At 38.8% G+C, this 18,836-nt stretch overlaps 2 protein-coding genes across 2 annotated transcripts in view; one reads left to right on the top strand and one right to left on the bottom strand.

The window, feature by feature from the left end:
- Nucleotides 1–14,441, bottom strand: part of Med (Smad/Smad4 homolog Medea) — a 221,038-nt gene extending 206,597 nt beyond the window's left edge. Inside the window, 1 exon segment of the mRNA XM_068389895.1 lies at nucleotides 14,155–14,441. The gene's annotated coding sequence lies outside the window, so the exon portion shown is untranslated.
- LOC137655356 (calponin homology domain-containing protein DDB_G0272472-like) lies at nucleotides 981–17,260 on the top strand. The gene is made up of 3 exons (XM_068389249.1): nucleotides 981–1,077; nucleotides 4,225–4,841; nucleotides 17,126–17,260. Exons 1-3 carry the CDS (start codon nucleotides 981–983, stop codon nucleotides 17,258–17,260), a joined length of 849 nt encoding a protein of 282 aa, XP_068245350.1.
- The last annotated feature ends 1,576 nt before the right edge of the window (nucleotides 17,261–18,836 follow it).

Genomic DNA, 18,836 nt, shown 5'->3' with positions numbered 1-18,836 from the left:
TTACTTTGATGGGGGACTAAAGCACTTGTGCATTGATTATTTTCTTCTCTTATGCCTTGTTAAGTCATGTTTTGGGGAAATACAGTATATAGTTGTCCTATACAACAGTATATGCTATTTACAAAAAAAAAAAATAAATAAATAAATAAATATATAAATAAATAAATAAAGACTGGTACAAGCATGTATGTTGGAATCTTGTGGAGTCCATGTATAAACTAGACTATATCTACTAGGCTATATTCATTCTCAACTTGTAATTTATATTATAGTTAGTGTACTTGTACTGTATACAGTATATTTCTACTTAAATTCATCATACACTGATTCTGGTTATTCAGAATAATAGTGGTACTCATTCCTCAGCACCCCTTCTACCATTATTTGACCTTTTCAACTATCAAAACCAAGCACTGTCTTTTAACTTATAACTAAATTATCCACAAATGGTATATTATTGCAATCAGTCAGTGCCAATTCCAAAACATAAGAAGAGATGCAGAACTGACAGATTGCCTTTTAGATTTTGGATCACAAGGCCCATCATTGAGGGCAGGGAGGGTTCATGTGTGGTGATAGTCCAAGAACTCATGACAGGTAATTCCTCTTGGACTGTAAGGTATAACTGTGGAAAAACTCCTTATTTGCACCATGAAGTAAAAGTTCACCGAGATTAGACAGCAATAAATAAAGGAGCATTTATGTTATTTATTTTACTCCTGATGCCTGGCAGTTGACCTTACTAGAATTAGTACGGACCGGCAGGGGTCGCTTGCCTTAGCTAGATAGGCACTGCACATCACAAGGAACTGGCTATCCTTTGATGTATCTAGCCAATGAATCCTCTATGGATTTAGTCAGTCATGGAAAGAGAAGATTACAGAATGGGCCCCAGTCCCGGACGTAGGGGGGTGCTATTTGTCTCCTGGATTAGAAATACTAAAGAAAAATTGAAAATTGGTAATTGGAATGTTAGAACCATGAATCCCATTGGGAAGTTACAGCAAGTTGATAGTAAATTTATGAAATATAATTTGGATATCTTGGCCTTACGTGAAACATGTTGTAAGGGGATCGGTAAGGAAACTCAAGACCAAGGAAATATATATATCTACTCATGAAGATCAGATGGAGTTGGAATAGAAGGGGTAGGAATGATCACGACACCAAGAGTAGAAAAGGCATTAACCAAGTGGAGAGCTGTAAATAGTAGATTGTTACTAGCAAAATTCAAATCAAAGCAGTGCAATATGAGTGTTATAGTTTGCTATGCCCCAACAAATTATTCCCCTGAAGAAAGGAAAAATTAATACTATGAAGAACTGCAGAGGGTAACAGATGAGATCCCTGAGAGAGATATGAAAATTGTGATTGGCAACTTCAATGCTAAAGTTGGAAGAAATAATCAAGGGATAGAGAATGCGATGGGTGACGAAGGTCTTGGCGAAGTTGCAAATGAAAATGGAGCATATTTCATAAGTTTCTGTTCAGCAAACAATCTTGTCATTGGAGGTAATTTTTTTCAACACAAGAACATCCACTAGTATACATATGGACTTGACCATGTGGCAATTACAAAAATCAGATAGATCACATTGCCATTAATAGAGAAAGAAGGTGGTCTCTGAGAAATGTAAGAAGCTGGATAGATGGATAGAATACTGTACCTAGGTTTGATACAACTAAGCGTTTAGAAGAAGAGCACAGAGAAACATTTCCAGTTGAATGTAGGAATCAAAACGCAGTCTTAGAGACTTTAAGAGACGAAGAACAGACAATTAATGAAGAATGGTGTGATATTAAAAACATATATCAGTCAGTTGGTAGTAAAGTCTTGGGACACACAGATACAAGGAGAAAACCGTGGATATCAAATGATACTTGGGATACTATAAAAGGAAGACAAAGACAGACACTGATTATTGAAAGTTTTCGAGGAAGTAATGAAAATTACAAGGTAATGCATGCCAAATATTCCAGTATTGATAACGAGGTCAAAAGAAAAGCCAGGAATGACTGGAGAGAATATTTAGACAGTAAAGCAGATGATGCTGACAAAGCTATGAATTCAGGAAGTGGCTATGGTGTAAGAATTGTTTGTAGAATTATTAATGAAATTTCGACTGGACAAAGAAAAAGAAGCATATACCCATCAAAAAGAGAGATGGTTCTGTTATAGCAACAGAAGATGAAGAAAGACAACGTTGGATGGAACATTTTAGTGAGGTTATGAATAGGAGATATGAAGGGAATAATTCGACTGATATACCTAGGCTGTTGAATACCTTGATGTTCCCATGAATGAATTCAGTGTATCTAAAGTCGAAGCTATTTTAAAAAAAACTAAAGAGATGGAAAGCCCCTTGATACGATGGAATAACTGTCGGGATGATACTGACCATAAATGAAGTGACTCCCAGACTACTTACAAGATTCTTTTGTAGAATGTGGCATAAAGAGGCAAAACCTGATGAATGGGAGTTAGAAGTGTTGGCCAAAAAAAAAAAAACCTGATTGCAATAATTACAGAGGCATAAATCCTATGCCAGTTATTATGAAAATATATAGTATGCTTAAAGATTGATGAAAAGCAGAGTGATGAACAAGCATGATTTATGGAGTCTTATCAAATTAATTTCAAGTGAACAGCGGAGTACTCCAAGGGAATGTGTTGTCTATCCTCCTCATGGATTTCGTAATGTGTAGAACAGTCAGAGATGGTGGAGAAAGATTGGACTGGATTGGTGATAGGAATTTAGCAGACCTAGAGTATGCTGTTGATGCTTGTCCTTGTTAGCAGAACACCACATGATTTGTAATGCTTACTTAACAGAATGTATGAAATATCACACGAGATTGGGCTGAAGATAAACAGAAGACAGAAATGATGAGAACGGAGAATGCAACAGAAGATGTAATATCATTGGAAGGAGAAAGGATTAATGAAGTATAAGAAACTATGATCTTCAATACAAGGTCTTTAGAATTAGAGTTTGGTGAAAGATTGAAAAAAGCAAATCAGACAATGGCTAGGTTGAGTAAAATTTGGAAATCAAATCACCTGAAATTACATATAAAAATCAAACTATATATCAGTTTAGTGAGATCGGTGTTACACTATGGACATGAGTCATGGTATGACAATGAAACAATCTCCAATTGAGAACAAAGCTCCAGAAGGATATTGGGAGTTAAATGGCAAGACAGGATTAGAAATGAAACTACAGTCTAAGAGAAATTACTCGAGTGCCATGCATGGATGGGATCTTGATGACAGGTAGATGGAGATGGTTTGGGCATGCTCTTCGCACTTCCCGAGAGACATTAGTTCACCAAACATTCAGCTGGGCTCCACAAGGGACTAGAAGAGTTGGAAGACCCAGCCCTACATGGCTGAGGACTAAGAAGGGAGAAGGGAGAAGTAAGAGCAGATGAATGGAGAAGTATTGAATTAAAATCTTAAGATTGAGACGACTGGCAAAATATAACCGAGGCCCTTTGCGCCAATAGGCGTAGGAGGAGATGATGATGATCATTATAAATTCACTTTCCATGAAAACTTATATTTACTTGACTTTACCCCCATACCATTGTGAGATATTTCAATCTACAAGAACACAGGTTCTTAGGACAGTTTAGATTAGAGCTCTGGAGTAAAGGGAAAATCCCCTAATAAGAACAGAACAGAACAGCCATGCTTGGCTTGGGGCGAAGGTTAAAAGTTTGTAAGTACTAGTGCATGGGTGAAGGTTTACTTCAAATAACTGCTAGTCTTATCTACCTTCCTGAGCCCGACATCGAATGCACTACAAGACCACAGAAAGAAGAATCAAAAGCTGTCAATTCCTATGAGGCACCTTCAACTTCTGATTAAGATAAGGGTAGTAAGTTTTTGTAGACGAATGACATCATATTTCAGGTAGGGGGCAAATGCCCCCCTAGGAAAACAAAGTTCCCAGTCAATGAAGGATCCTACATAACAATAAAGGCAATATTATATATATATATATATATATATATATATATATATATATATATGTATATATATGTATATATATGTATATATATGTATATATATATATATATATATATATATATATATATATATATATATATATATATATATATATTGCACATTTAGAAGTGTTTTTTCATATTCAAGTAAGCCATATATATTTTTGCTACATTAATGTCTGGATTCTCTTTACGACCTCGGGATCAAAGGCCCAGGCGAAATCACACTAAGACAAGAAAAGAAATTGTTGGAGTCTTGCCTTAAGGTAGAGAAGAAATTGTTGGAGTCTTACCTTAAGGTAGAGGAGAAATTTTTGGAGTCTTACCTTAAGGTAGAGAAGAAATTGTTGGAGTCTTACCTTAAGGTAGAGAAGAAATTGTTGGAGTCTTACCTTAAGGTAGAGAAGAAATTGTTGGAGTCTTACCTTAAGGTAGAGAAGAAATTGTTGGAGTCTTACCTTAAGGTAGAGAAGAAATTGTTGGAGTCTTACCTTAAGGTAGAGAAGAAATTGTTGGAGTCTTACCTTAAGGTAGAGAAGAAATTGTTGGAGTCTTACCTTAAGGTAGAGAAGAAATTGTTGGAGTCTTACCTTAAGGTAGAGAAGAAATTGTTGGAGTCTTACCTTAAGGTAGAGAAGAAATTGTTGGAGTCTTACCTTAAGGTAGAGAAGAAATTGTTGGAGTCTTACCTTAAGGTAGAGAAGAAATTGTTGGAGTCTTACCTTAAGGTAGAGAAGAAATTGTTGGAGTCTTACCTTAAGGTAGAGAAGAAATTGTTGGAGTCTTACCTTAATGTAGAGAAGAAATTGATGGATTCATACCTTAAGGTAGAGAGGAAATTGATGGAATCATACCTTGAAATAAGGAGGAAATTGATGGAATCATACCTTGAAATAAGGAGGAAATTGATGGAATCATACCTTGAAATAAGGAGGAAAGTGATGGAATCTTACCTTATAATATTTACTTTTACGGCTTTTTTCCCAGTCCTATGCAACAGGGGGACCCTACTCTCTACAGGACCTCCACTGTCATTTATCTTTTTCATTTAGAGCATTAATCATTTCATATTGCGTATTGCTCATTTAATGTTAAATCGACACTGTCAAAGGACTCACGAAATAAGAAAATCTTCAGTTTCCTCTTGAAAGCCTTAATATCTTCAATCATTCAGATGTCTCGTGGGAGCATATTGTATAGTCTCGGGGCCACATATTCAAAGGCTCTAGAGCCTACAGTAGACATATCTAGGTTCCAATAGTTTAAAACCATATGTAACTATTCTCGTGTCAACTTGATATGTTGGCTGCGCAATATGTAGTAATTATCTTAGGTATTTTGGACGACGGATTCTGATAACTTGGTGGGTTGTTGTACACATTTTAAATTTAATTCTCGCTTTAATCAACAGCCAATGTAAATCAATTAGTATAGAGGTGATCCTTGCTCTAGGTGGGACACCTCTTATCAGTCTTGCTCCTCTGTTCATTATGTTTTGTTATTTCTCAAGTTGTACTTTTGGTAAATCTCATCTTAAAATAGAGTAAATAATATTGATGGAATCTTACCTTAAAACAGAGAAGTAATTGATGGATTCTTAACTTAGAAGTATTTGAGGTGTATGTTTGATGATGGCCATAGAGGAGTTATAAGGTAAGGACATGGCTTGTAGGTTAAGTCAGGGAGGAAGTTTGGATTAGATGGTGTTCTATGCCAGTGTTTCTGTCCTTTATTATACAACAGCTCCAAGTATTAAAGAAATTAATGGATTCTAATCCTAACATATAAAAGAAATTGATGGATTCAAACCTTACCAGAGAGAGGATGTTCATGGATTCTTACCTTAACATAGAGGAAATTGATGGAATTTTATCTTAACAACAAGGAAATTGATGGACTCTAATCTTAACATGGAGGATTTTTACCTTAATGTAGAGGAAACAGATGGATTCTAATCTAAACATAAATAGGAAATCGACGGATTCTAATCATTATTATTATTACTTGCTAAGCTACAACTCTGGTTGGAAAAGCAAGATGCTATAAGCCAAAAGGCTCCAACGATGAAAATAGACCAGTGAGGAAATGAAACAAGGAAAAATTATATTTTCATAAAATAAATTTTTTAATATACTTATCCGCTGGTTATATAATGGCTAAAGTCCCTGACGCCTCGGCAGGAAATTCAAAATCTCTTGCGCAGCTTAGCGCAGACATGCCAGGTGTACCCCAGCGTCCTCGCGGTACAACAGGTAGAACTATACTCAACCAATTCAGATTTTCCATGCCCCATGGTCTCTAGAGGGGTGGAGGGTGGGTCTAAAACTTATATAACCGGCGGGTAAGTATATTCAAAAATTTATTTTATTATGAAAATATTTTTAAATATAAAACTTACCCGCTGGTTATATAATGGCTGATTGACACCCATTGGTGGCGGGTCAGAGACAGCTGCATAATTGGAAATTCACTTAAGAATTACATAAACAACTTAAGCGGTTCTAACCTGATAAGGAAACTGACAGCAATGCTCTGCCTCATTTTGTCTATTATCCTTAGGAGATCCAGTGATCCACTCGGGGCTGATGATCTCTAGGAGCTGTCAAACTGTACAACCACCTATAACATGACAGGACCTCATCTAATACCCTTGTTCCAAGCGCTCTCTAGGAACAAAATGACCACCTGACTAGGTCAAAGATTGCCGACCAATCTTCACGTATAATCATAAAAATATATATAAAAGTTCCAAGAGAAGAACAGGGGTACTAGGAATTTAGGGAAATGTAGTGGAGAATGTTTCACCTACTACTGCACTCGTTGTTGCAAGTGATCCCAAAACGTAGACGTCTTCATAAAGAGACTGGACACGGTAAAAGTAATGCAAGGCGAATACAGGATTACCCCTTCACAAGGCTGTATACGCGATGCTTTGCAGAGAACAGTTTAGTTTAAATGTTACAGAAGTTTCTACAGCTCTAACTTGGTGAGTCTTTACTCTTTCAACATCTTATGATCTGTCACCCAACAGAGTGGAAGAACCTTAGTACTGTAATCAAAGTCTATTCGAGATAATAAAATGTTTTAGACATGGATAGCGCAGGCTTCTTGACCGTGCACCCGAGTTATGAATAGACTCTTAACTTCTTTATTCTTGTCCCAATAAAACTTCATCGTTTTAATCCGGCAAAAAACTCTTCTCAGCCCATCACAAACCAAATTCGAGAGAATAGTGATCCCAAAAGATTTAGGCTATGGATGAGAAAGATGTTTGTTAATGACCAAGAATCCAGGTTGCAAGGTACCTATGGCTTAACCAATGTGAAGTCCGTCTTCTTGCTAAAAGAGAGAACTTCACTGACTCTCAACTATGGTACACTTACTCAGAAAGTCTCCAAAGTTAGGCCTTAAAAAGAAACCAAGTGTAAAGGGTCGGATCTGTCACTACCGCGAAACTCCAGAAACGAACCCTAAATTTCAGGCTGGCGCATCTTGCTGATGCCTCCAAGTCCTCTCAAATGATCTGAGAAGATCTATAAGGTCTCTATTTGATAGATCCAATCTTCTGCGTCCGAAGACAGATGCCCGCATACTCCTGTGTGTTTTCTTCTAAGGTCTAAGAAAAAATAGGCCACTTGTGTTAGAGTTACCTAATGAAGAGCCAGCTCTAGCTCTACACCACTCCATAAAACACTCTAATTGGGTTGGAAAACCTTGAGGCAAATGTCCTTTGTACAAGCGAAAGCCTCAGCTGTCTCTTCCGAACAACCCTCTAGATCTTAGGGGTTTTCCGAAATACTGGAGGCAGCTAGACCTAAAGCTTGATGGTTTAACATAAAACGTTCGTGATCCTGACACGGGGAAAAGGACTAAAGACATGCTTCCAGCATACACCCAGCATGAGTCCAGTATGGTTCCAACATGCTGCCTACACTCAACATGTTGTGAGAGAGAATCGGGATCTAGAACCGCCGCCCAAAACTCGTCCATATCGGTCGCAAGAAACCAATATTAAAGCTAGGCTTGTTGAAAAGAAGCATCAACAACGTGAACCTCATGCTGTGAGGTTAAGACCTGATCGTGTGTAATCAGCGAGTGTTCAACAAACTTAAAGCCAAAGCTTGACATGAGGGAGCATTAGCTGCGAGGCCAGAGAGACGCGAAGGAGAGACAATAGTCTGTTTATACTGCTGTGAGAAAAAGACTTGACTGTGTGTGTCTAGCATGCGGCCATAATGTCGCATGTGCTTGCAATGCCGTAAGGTGTCACCGTGCTGTATGCGTTCACCTTGTCGTGTGGATACAGCGCTGTATGTGTGCCCCGCTTGTTGTATATCTACAGCGTGCTGCGTGGAGGCGACAGCATCGCGTCCGGTCATTGACCGGCTTAACCAACTGATTGCCGAGAGTTGTCCGCGTGTAGGATGCATCCGCATGAGTGAGAGTCAAGCTTCCCGCAGACTGCGAAAATGCGACAACTTGTTGAAAGGATCAACTTTGACTGTCAGCGTCCAACATACGACCAGACTGGCATCTGCGTCTGTGACCGCGTGAGGGAGACCAGAACTTGCGTCTGTGTCTGTGTGACGTCTGCCATAAGAGAGAGACCAGCCTGCTACAAGCACCCGCTCTAACGCTTCTCGTAACACGAGCATATCTCTGCGAGGAAGCGTTACTAAGCATAGGAGAACTATGCCTTCTGACACTAATCGGAAAACCATTTCTTTGATCTATGGTAGTCCTTAGACTTTTTAGGAGAAAATTTTCTCCCCCCGAGAATTGTTAAAACTAAACAGATAAAATAGACCTCTTTTAGCTCAGACCAAATCTACACTCGCGGGGTAGCGAGTGCGCCAACTCAAGCATGGGCGAAGGCCGGGAGAGAACATCAACCGCAGTCCTGTGAGCAACCGCAGTCCTGTGAGCGACCTGGGAGTGTCCCTACGACATTTCAAGCGCGCCTTGTGCGCGAGCTGAACGTATCCAATGCTGTGAGATACCGTCAACAGTAGTCGCTAGACCTCAGAAGAAAGTAATAGACCTTTCCCCAAATTGGGGAAGGGGAAGAAGTGTGAACAGAAGCAAACTGAGCACCTTTTCCCTCGAACTACTATGTGTCTTACACGATTCTGGTGCCGACACGTCGCCTTCTTCCAAAAAGAAAAAACTTCCGGCGAACGTTAGATACTGCAAGATAAGTTAATAGAAAACACAAGACTCCTGAAAGGTCTTGGACAAATTGATTGGTGACTACCAAGACTAGGTTTTGCATCCTTCGAGAGGACAAAGTCTTTCCTCCCTGAAAGTGAGTCAGATGCCAGAGGAAGAGCTAGGATTGTATGTGACTTGTCTGACTTCCGCTTCTCTCGCGTAAGAAAAAACACACTCGATTGCTTCCTGTTTAAGCATCAAAACACGTCTGCTGCGAAGACAAGTTCTGTTCGCGTGCATACATGACGAGTAACTTCCTAGTCTGGTAGACAGGGAAAACGTAGAATGTCATTCTCGTCAGGGAACTGCATTCTAATATGCAGAAAACAGTTACCAGATCCATGATACCATAGCGATGACGAACTGATCGCTTCAAGACATTCCAACTTCGCTCTTTTCAAGATACTATGTCACATGGTTGTGATGTCATAGCTTGCCAATCATAGGCGAAGAAAAGAGCATTACTTCATCATTCCAAAGTGGAGAAAGAATGTCTTGGACTGCATCAACAATATCGCTCGGCGGAACAGACGTTTAATGCACAATGTCGGCGAAGAACCTCAGCCTACCGACCTTCCTTCTCCCAATGGTAGGAATGTAAGGAAGAGATATAGGACTAGGGGTAAGGTGAACACGAACAAACACCTCCTCCAGAGCACTGTGCTATGTTTACGAGTCACTAACAAGAGCGGTTCAAAAACATAATACATTAAATCATAAAAGATCTGCCCGTGGTGGGAGATATACTTTTACGTTCTATTCTCATAAAGGCCTTAATGCCCTTTCTGTTGTTGCAGCTGCAAGCGCTGTATCAATCTCTACAGTAAGGTTCGTTATTTTTCTGAGAATGATTTAATGTTAATTTATTTATTTATTTTACCATTAATTTACAAGGCCATCGTTCCCTAAAGGAGCCCTTTGGGTTAAACCATCTTGCTTTCCCAACTAGGGTTGTAGCTGGCTAGTAATAAAAATAAAATAAAATAAATAGCGACACATTCAACTCAACTAGTGAAAACTCTAAAGTCGGAACGAGGAGCAGCAGGTAAAAAATATGAGGGAAACTCTTTAGAAAAATTCTCATGAGTTTCTGAAAGTTATTCCCTCCCTTTTACAATCTCTATCCTAGGAAGAGAAGTCTTGATTCTTAGGAATCCACTCCTTATGATTCTGAATTCAGACCTCAATACTTAGAGGTTTTAATTCTAGTTCTCACAACCAAGAGTTAGCCCAGCAGGCCTTGGTCCGAGAATATAATATCTTTCTAGTTAAGATTTATTTCTTAATATAGCGCCTGGAGCAACAATAACTTAACACTAGACGTTCATGGTCAGGTAGACATCAAAGTCTATTGTCATAGGTCGCGAAGCATCCACCCCGACGCTGAAGCGTCCACACTTATGCTGAAGCGCCCACACTAGCGCTGAAGCATCCACACTGGCGCTGAAGCGTCCACACTGGCGCTGAAGCGTCCATACTGAAGCTGAAGTGTCCATACTGACATTGAAAGCGTCCACACTGACGTGGCGCTTCGCTCCATTCTGTCCACGTTCCGTTTCCGTACCGTTCCGATGACGCTTCGCCGGCTCTGCTGCCTGGCGAACGTCGGCGCGTCTGTATAGACTGATACTAGGTGCTATGAGCAGTCGGTTTGCGTTGAGCAGGTAATCGAAGTAAAGCATCCACTTTCCCCCACCATTGAACATTGCGGTTGGTAGGCCGCCTGTGCGACAACGAGTCCTCACTGATAAAGACACGTCGCCTGTGCGACCGTGTCAAAGACCGGAATCGAGACACCCAACCGCACTGTTAACGGCAGGCTGAAAAGACTGCATAAACAAAGATAGATGCTGTTTCATGCCTAACTACAAAGATCAAGGATCAACCTTAGGCGAAACTTAATTCAGCATTATCTTCGTTGATCCATAGCGCTTGCCACTGTCGAGAGACGACACCCATCAGGTGGAGGTGGCGGCATTGTGTCTGCACCGCATGAAACATAACACACGCAGAACGAATCTAATTTTGTTTTCAGCTTAGCGCCTTTGAAAACACTAATACCTCGCTTTATCTATAGCGAGGGTGAGCGTTCTGGTGATCGACAGAAAACACTCGAGAGGACTTCAGTTCGGGTCTTAAAAGACAGTAACGCCTGGTTACCCTCTCGATTCCTTTCGCCGTTCGACTTAACTTCTCCCCTGGGTCCGGGAGCTCAACAGAGGTCTAAGGCTAGGATAACGACAGGTCCGAATAGAAGCACTCTCCACTGAATAAAATTCACTGCACAATTTATCACTAAAAAATTGGCACTTTACTCTTTGGCACAAAGATAGTTTCATAATTACCTGAAAACCAAAGTATACACTCTCTCAAAGGAAATGAACTCCGTAGGGAGAGACTTATAATTCTGTCACTGGACAATTGTTTGAATGGGAATGCAAAAGCACTGAATCCCATATAAAACGTAACAAAATATTAAATATCAAATATTACCTTAATAGATATATTTATAAATTAAAATAAAGCCTTAAATTAAGGGGTTCCAATAAAGGATGAATCATCACTTGCATCATTGGAACATCTACAAATAATATACGAACAATTTTAGTATTCCGAAAACCACCAAAGCAACAACGATACATAGAATCGTGCGCTACGACGATTGTAAAGAATACTGCATCGTATAAAATAAACTGAGCTGTAACTTCCTTTAATCTCTAACTAAGGAAAAAATACTGAAAGGACCAATTAATTGCAAAATAAAATGTTCCTTTTATAAAGTACAATTTAAAAACTTGAGAAGTAAGAAGAAAGTACCATTCATAAAATCGCTACAATATATTGTAACATCGTATTGATACTGGCTACTGCGTAACAAAAAATAAACTGAACGCTAGTTAATCTTTGCCGAAGATTATCTAAAGAAAACTATTAAAAGGATAAAATTTTCTCAAAATAATTCTTTTAATTTGATTCATAACTTAATACTCTAAAAGCATATTCACTTATATTCTTTGTAAAAAGCAAGCCAGACTTTTAGTCTACGGGAGAGGCTGTGACATCATCAATGGTCGAAATGTTTACATTTAGCCCCTATGCTTTCGTGAGGTTTAAAAACCTTCTAACACTACCTTTTAAGTTATAAATACATGATCACAGATCAATTAAACAAATATGCGAAAGCCAAAACTCGAAAACGTTAATACATCACCATATAACGTGCAAACAGAGTAAGAAAACAGAGAATTTCCAATAGTACAACCAGCTATGGCGGCAGAGAAAATCTGAATTGGTTGAGTATAGTTCTACCTGTTGTACCGCAAGGGCGCTGGGGTACACCTGGCATATCTGCGCTAAGCTGCGCAAGAGATTTTGAATTTCCTGCCGAGGCGTCACGGACTTTAGCCATTATATAACCAGCGGGTAAGTTTTATATTTAAAATTAGATATTTTAATAACAGTAACATCAAAATAAATATTTCCTACCCAATCTATAAAAACTTTAACAAAACCAGATGAAGAGAAATTAAATAGAATAGTGTGCCAAAGTGTACCCTCAAGCAAGAGAACTCTAACCCAAGACAGTGAAAGACCATGGTACAGAGGCTATGGCACTACCAAAGCCCTGAGAAAAATTGGTTTAATTTTGGAGTGTCCTTCTCCTAGAAGAGCTGCTTACCATAGCTAATGAGTTGCCTCTACCCTTACCAAGAGGAAAGTAACCACTGAATAATTACAGTGCAGTAGTTAAACCCCTTGGGCTAAGAAGAATTGTTTGGTAATCAGTGTTGTTAGGTGTATGAGGACAAAGGAGAATCTGTAAAGAAAAGGCCAGACTATTCGGTGTATCTGTAGGCAAAGGGAAACCAAACCGTAACCAGGTAGATGATGATGATGGATACTAATCATAACAGAGAAGAAATTAATGGATTAAAACCTTAACGTAGAAAGAAATTGATGGATTCTCATCTTAACATAGAAGAAAAATTGATGTATTCAAACCTTAACCTTAATAGAAATTGATGGATTCTAATCTTAACGTAGAATAGAAATTGATGGATTCTAACCTTAAAGTAGAAAAGAAATTTAGGGATTCTAATCTTAACGCAAGAACGTGATAGATTCATGGGGTAGTTTGTAGCGCTACGGCCAAGCGTCATAATTTGCTTATTATCGCTCCGACTGTTATCTTGTATAGAATAAAAACGTTTGGAAATGGTCTACGGATCTTAAATATGTTGTGTAAGGGGGGTCCGGGTCAGCCCCCTGGGTAAGGACATGGCTTTTAGCATAGGTTAGGTGGGTTTTTTAAGTTAGCTTCTCCCGTCGTACTTGTAGGTAAGGAAACTTGTGTAAGGGGGGGGGGGGGTCAGAGGGGGCGAAGCCCTCCTGGGTAAGGATACGGCTTTTAGCATAGGTCAGGTGGGTTTTTTAAGTTAGCTTCTCCCGTCAAAATCATTTTTAGAAAGACGGCCATAGCTCAGAATATTCCCGTTTTCTACGGGATCTGGCCGTCACCCTACAAAGGCTCCGATTCATGTCTTAATGAAGAAAATGATAGATTCTTACCTTAACGTTGAAAGGAAGCCGATGTAACCTAGCCTTAACATAAGAGAAGAAATTTATGGATTCTAACCTTGTTAACACGAGAATAGTTACAGATCATTTCAAAATATTGGAAGCTACATTAGACAATAACCGAGCAATATGCGTTGTGTGAAATGCTGAAGGCCTTAAAATGCAAATGATACAATGACTGTGAAGGTCGTGTAGAAGAGAGTAGGGTTACCCTTCTGTATAGGACCAGAGTAGCAGCTCTTAGAGTCAAGTGACAATATTGAGAACAACTTAGTGGATTCTTGCCTTAACGTAAAGGAAATAAGTGAATTCTGACCTTAAAGTAGACAATAAGTAGTGATAAAACCTTACCTTAAAACAGAGAAGATATTGATAGATTATCCCCAATGTATGGGAGTCTCTCTAAACTCTCGTCTCTCCTCCTCCTCCTCCTTCTCCTTCTTCTCCTCTTCTGGTAATCTGTCACTTAATCTCTCACTCTCGTATCATTTCTTCACTATTCCAAGGAAGTCGTGTCTACACGAACACAGCCAATCATTACACGGCAAAGAAAGAAAAGGCAATCATAAAATGTTGGATTTCGTAATGTCTTTCTGCCTCGACCATCCATCGGACGAAGAAGCAAAACAAAGCTCGAAACAAACGACGGACGTTGAGCGTAAAGTTCTACAGATGCCGGTTAGCTTATTAAATATCACTATTGTCTATATTATTGATTTATCTAACATCGAGCTACTATCTAAACTTGTGATTCATGGGAATTACATTACTTTAACGAATGTCAGTTACTGTGACTCACTATATTTCTAATGATATCGATCAATGTTTTGTTTTGGTTTCATTCATAATTGTCCAAGTGGTAACAATTGTATCTTTTAAAATTACCGTTTAAACTTTGTTTTATACGATTTATTTCAATTAAAATGTTCATCAGCAATGGAAAGATGTTTTCTTTATCAATTTCTGCTAGCAGCGAATTTTATGCTAATGACTTTCTTTAAGAATACTTGAAATATTTTTTATGCAAATAGCTGAATTGGCAACCGGAAATGCCATTCAAGTTTGTAGCGAAAAAAGATTTTTCCCCCATGACATTTTTTTTCCTATTTCCTTTGTGCGAATTACAAACGTTCTCCGTTACACATCACTAGTGCCAGAGTTGTAACTTAAATAAGTTAGTTTTATCACACTTATCACCTCTCAAGTATTACGTCATAAAAGTTTTACACATACCTTGCTCAGCTTCCTGAGCACTCCTGCTTGATGGTTTGGAAGATTTATAACTACTGTGTGTATCAACACAGATGGAGAACTAATGCCTTATTTAGAAGTTTGATACAAAAGAATGGACGTGGAGTCATAGTAATTCTTTCCCCGCGTAAAATCAGACAAGTTTATCTATTAAAAGAATAATGATTAAGGAAACTCAAACTAAGAAGGACACATGCACAAACGACTGCATTACTTGTGCCTGCTGTTAGCTTGTTACATTTAATTTACGCTTGGGAGGGACCTCTCGTGACTATTGCATTTCATTCATTGCAGCTGTAAATATTTTCTATGTGGATCATCTATATGAGCCGGATTCTAATTCATTCAATGTGGTAAGACAGTTAATACTCTCTCTCTCTCTCTCTCTCTCTCTCTCTCTCTCTCTCTCTCTCTCTCTCTCTCTCTCTCTCTCTATATATATATATATATATATATATATATATATATATATATATATATATATATATATATATATCCTTTCTGAGTAGGGATGGCTTAACGTGGTGAAAGGGTCTGTGTATTGCCATGATCAGCAAAGTTGTACTCTACTAGTCACGGCCACCCATACTAGGTTGGTTTGCTTTGAGTCATCAGGCAAGTCTTCCACCATCACCAATCTGCAGTTAACCAACGTGGTGATGAAAACTGGCCAAACCCCAAACATGAATAAGGGTTTGACTGAAGCCTTCTTGTAGTGGATAGAAACGGTTACATTTGTTGTGTGTTTGATTGATTGATTTAAAGTTTCCAGGCATCCTGACATCGTGTATATATATATATATATATATGTGTGTGTGTGTGTGTGTGTGTGTGTGTGTGTGTGTGTGATAAGACGACAGTCACTCACATGCACACAAATTCTCATAAGCGTCACATCATGCCCCTCATACACACTACCCCAGTCACCTTATGTTCCCGAGACACTCTGAAACTAACTTGGTATTTACACAACAATTCATTACTGTACTTTAATTACTTTAAGGGTTATTTTCATGGCCCATCACACATGGAAATCGTGTGCCCTACAAGACCTACAATGTATGTTTGTCGTATACAGTCTTAGGTATTTATAATAGGTTATCACACAGAACGTTGTTCTGTAATTGGAGCCTTTGGGCGTTTGGAGGAATCCTGATTTTCCAGCAAGTGTTGTAATTTGTCTAGTACTAATTATAATATCTTCGAAGCATTACAACTTAAACCACGATCTGCCCTATACTTAGGTCAGTAACCATGATAGTTGTGACGCCAGATAGCTGAACGTCCATATATACATCTTTTGTATCACTCCCGCAATCCAGTGATTCACGTGTTATCTTTCCCTTATATCAAGTTAAACATTAGGCTATCTCATATGACTGTATGATTCAGATAGGTTCTCCCATCCAAAATAGCATCAGGTAACACCCTTCAATTTCGTCTTCGTTTCGTTTTCTTTGGATGGTTTCAGTAACTTCTCTTTGTTTACCACCATTGTTCGTTTGTCATGTGGATGATGATACTAAGAGAAGATGGAGAGAATATCATGAGCAACTATTGAATACTGAAAATGAGAAAGAGGAGCTGGGAGAAGCACAAAGGGTGGAGGGGCAAGTGATGGAGATACAGATTACAGAAGTGCAGCGGGCACTGATCAGAATGAAGAATGGAAGTCCAAAGCATCAGGCCCATCAGAGTTTTAAATTGAAATGTTCAAGATACTAACTGTAGAGGGGGAAGAATGGATGCTGGATTTATTGAGAGCATTATTGGAAGAGGAAATTATGCACAAAGGCTGGAAGGAAAGTCGAATGCTTTCTTTATCTAAGTAGAAAAGTGACATCATGGAATGCAGTAACTACGGGGGAATTGAATTAACAGAGCATCGTTTGAAAGTGTTAGAGAGGGTACTAGAAAGAGATTTTAAGGATTGGGAAACAGCAGTATGGATTCGTGAGGGGGAGAGGGACTGAATGTCGTCTGTATGGTAAAGAAGTTACAGGGAAAAAAAACTACAGGGAAACCAAAAGCTCTTTAGTGCTTTTGTAGATTTAAAGATGGCGTATGACAGAATACCAAGAGAAGTGATGTTTTGGTGATTGAGGAAGAGAAAAGTCCCGGAGAAGTTGGTCAGAATAGTAGAGATGATTTACAAAAGAACAAGGACAAAATCAATAACAGCTGTTGGAGAAACAGACACATTTGAAGATAGTGTTAGATTACAATAGGGGTCAGCATTAAGTCTGTTTTTATTGGTGGGTCTTGGATTTGTTAAGTGAAGGGTTCAGAAATGGAGTTGTGGGAATTGCTATATGCAGATGATTTGGTGATTACTGCTGATAATGAGGAAGAATTACAGAGAAGGGTGGTTGAGTGTCAAAGTCTGGAAAAGGGTGGTTTGAGGGTAAATGTGAATAAGGCCGAAGCTATGGTTACCAGTAAGGAAGGTAGGGACAGGATAGCTATACATGAAAATAGAGTAGCAGTTATAAACCAGGTAAAACAATTTAGATACCTGGGATCTACTGTAAATCAGGAAGGAGGATGCGAGGCTGAAGCGAAGAATAAGATAAAAGCATCATGGGAAAAGTGGAGGGAAGTAGCAGGAGTGGTAGCCTATGTGATAGGAAAATGTCAATCAAGGTAAAAGTCAAGATCTATAGCACAGTAGTAAGACCAGTGTTAATGTATAGATCAGAAACTTGGGATTTAGAACGAAAAGAGGAAGCAAGGCTTAAGAGAACAGATGAGAATGCTAAGGTGGATTATTTGAATATCACTGTTTGAAAGATAGGAAAATTACGAAATAAGAAAAATAGCAGGTGCAGTAAAGGTTACTGAGATGATAAGAATATCACAGCTGAGATGGCAAGGGCACGTGTTAAGGATGCATGGTGGGGAGAACGTGAGGAGGGTTAGGGGGGAACTATAAGGGAGAGATCAAGAGGGCCGCAGAGAATTAGATGGCGAGATAAGGTGAAGGATGATTTGGAGAGAAGTGGTTTGGTGGAAGAGGATACTTTTGATCGAAGGCATTGGAGAGGGTGCATCAGGCAACTGACCCTTAATGTAGGGAATAACGGTGGGGAAGAAGATTGCTTGCCAGTATATGTGTCATTCCTTATACGAAAGTAGTAACACAAGATTTTAGTTCATCATTATTATTATTATTATTATTATTATTATTATTATTAGCTAAGATACAACCCTAGTTGGAAAAGCAGGATGCTATAAGCTCTAGGGCTCTAACAGGGAAAAATTGCCTAGTGAGGAGAGGAAATAAGGAAATAAATAAACTACATGAGAAGTTTTAACACACTTCACACTGCCAGTCTAGTCTTCTGCCAAACCTTTTCTTTATTTCCAAACCTCGTATGCCACTGTTTTATAACAAATTAAAACATTTTGTATTGTGTTTAGACTCTGGTAAAATTTCTTCAATCCTTCATCCTCTGTTCCTTTTCTTTTACAACTTCTATACCATTGGTCACGTATTTCGGAACAGCCGCAATTCTCTAGTCTCCTTCTACCTATATCCTCTTCTTACAGAAAGATCGAAGCATTTTCTTGATAACTTTATTTCGTTTAAACTCTACTTACAAACTTTCTTCTTCTCCTCAATAACAATAGCCTACTACCACCGTCAACACCATGTCGCTTTGTTTGGCATGCAATCTCAGTAAACTAGGGCACCTTTTCGTTCCTTCAATTTCTCAATTTTTTCTTTCATAAAATCTCATGTCAAAATTGTTTTTAGATTTACATTGGTGGAAAAAAAAAGA

Source organism: Palaemon carinicauda, chromosome 16 (genome assembly GCF_036898095.1).
Source record: "Palaemon carinicauda isolate YSFRI2023 chromosome 16, ASM3689809v2, whole genome shotgun sequence".
Classification (NCBI taxonomy): domain Eukaryota; kingdom Metazoa; phylum Arthropoda; class Malacostraca; order Decapoda; family Palaemonidae; genus Palaemon; species Palaemon carinicauda.
The sequence above is the reverse complement of the archived record's forward strand: the minus strand, read 5'-3'. Positions and strand labels throughout refer to the sequence as shown.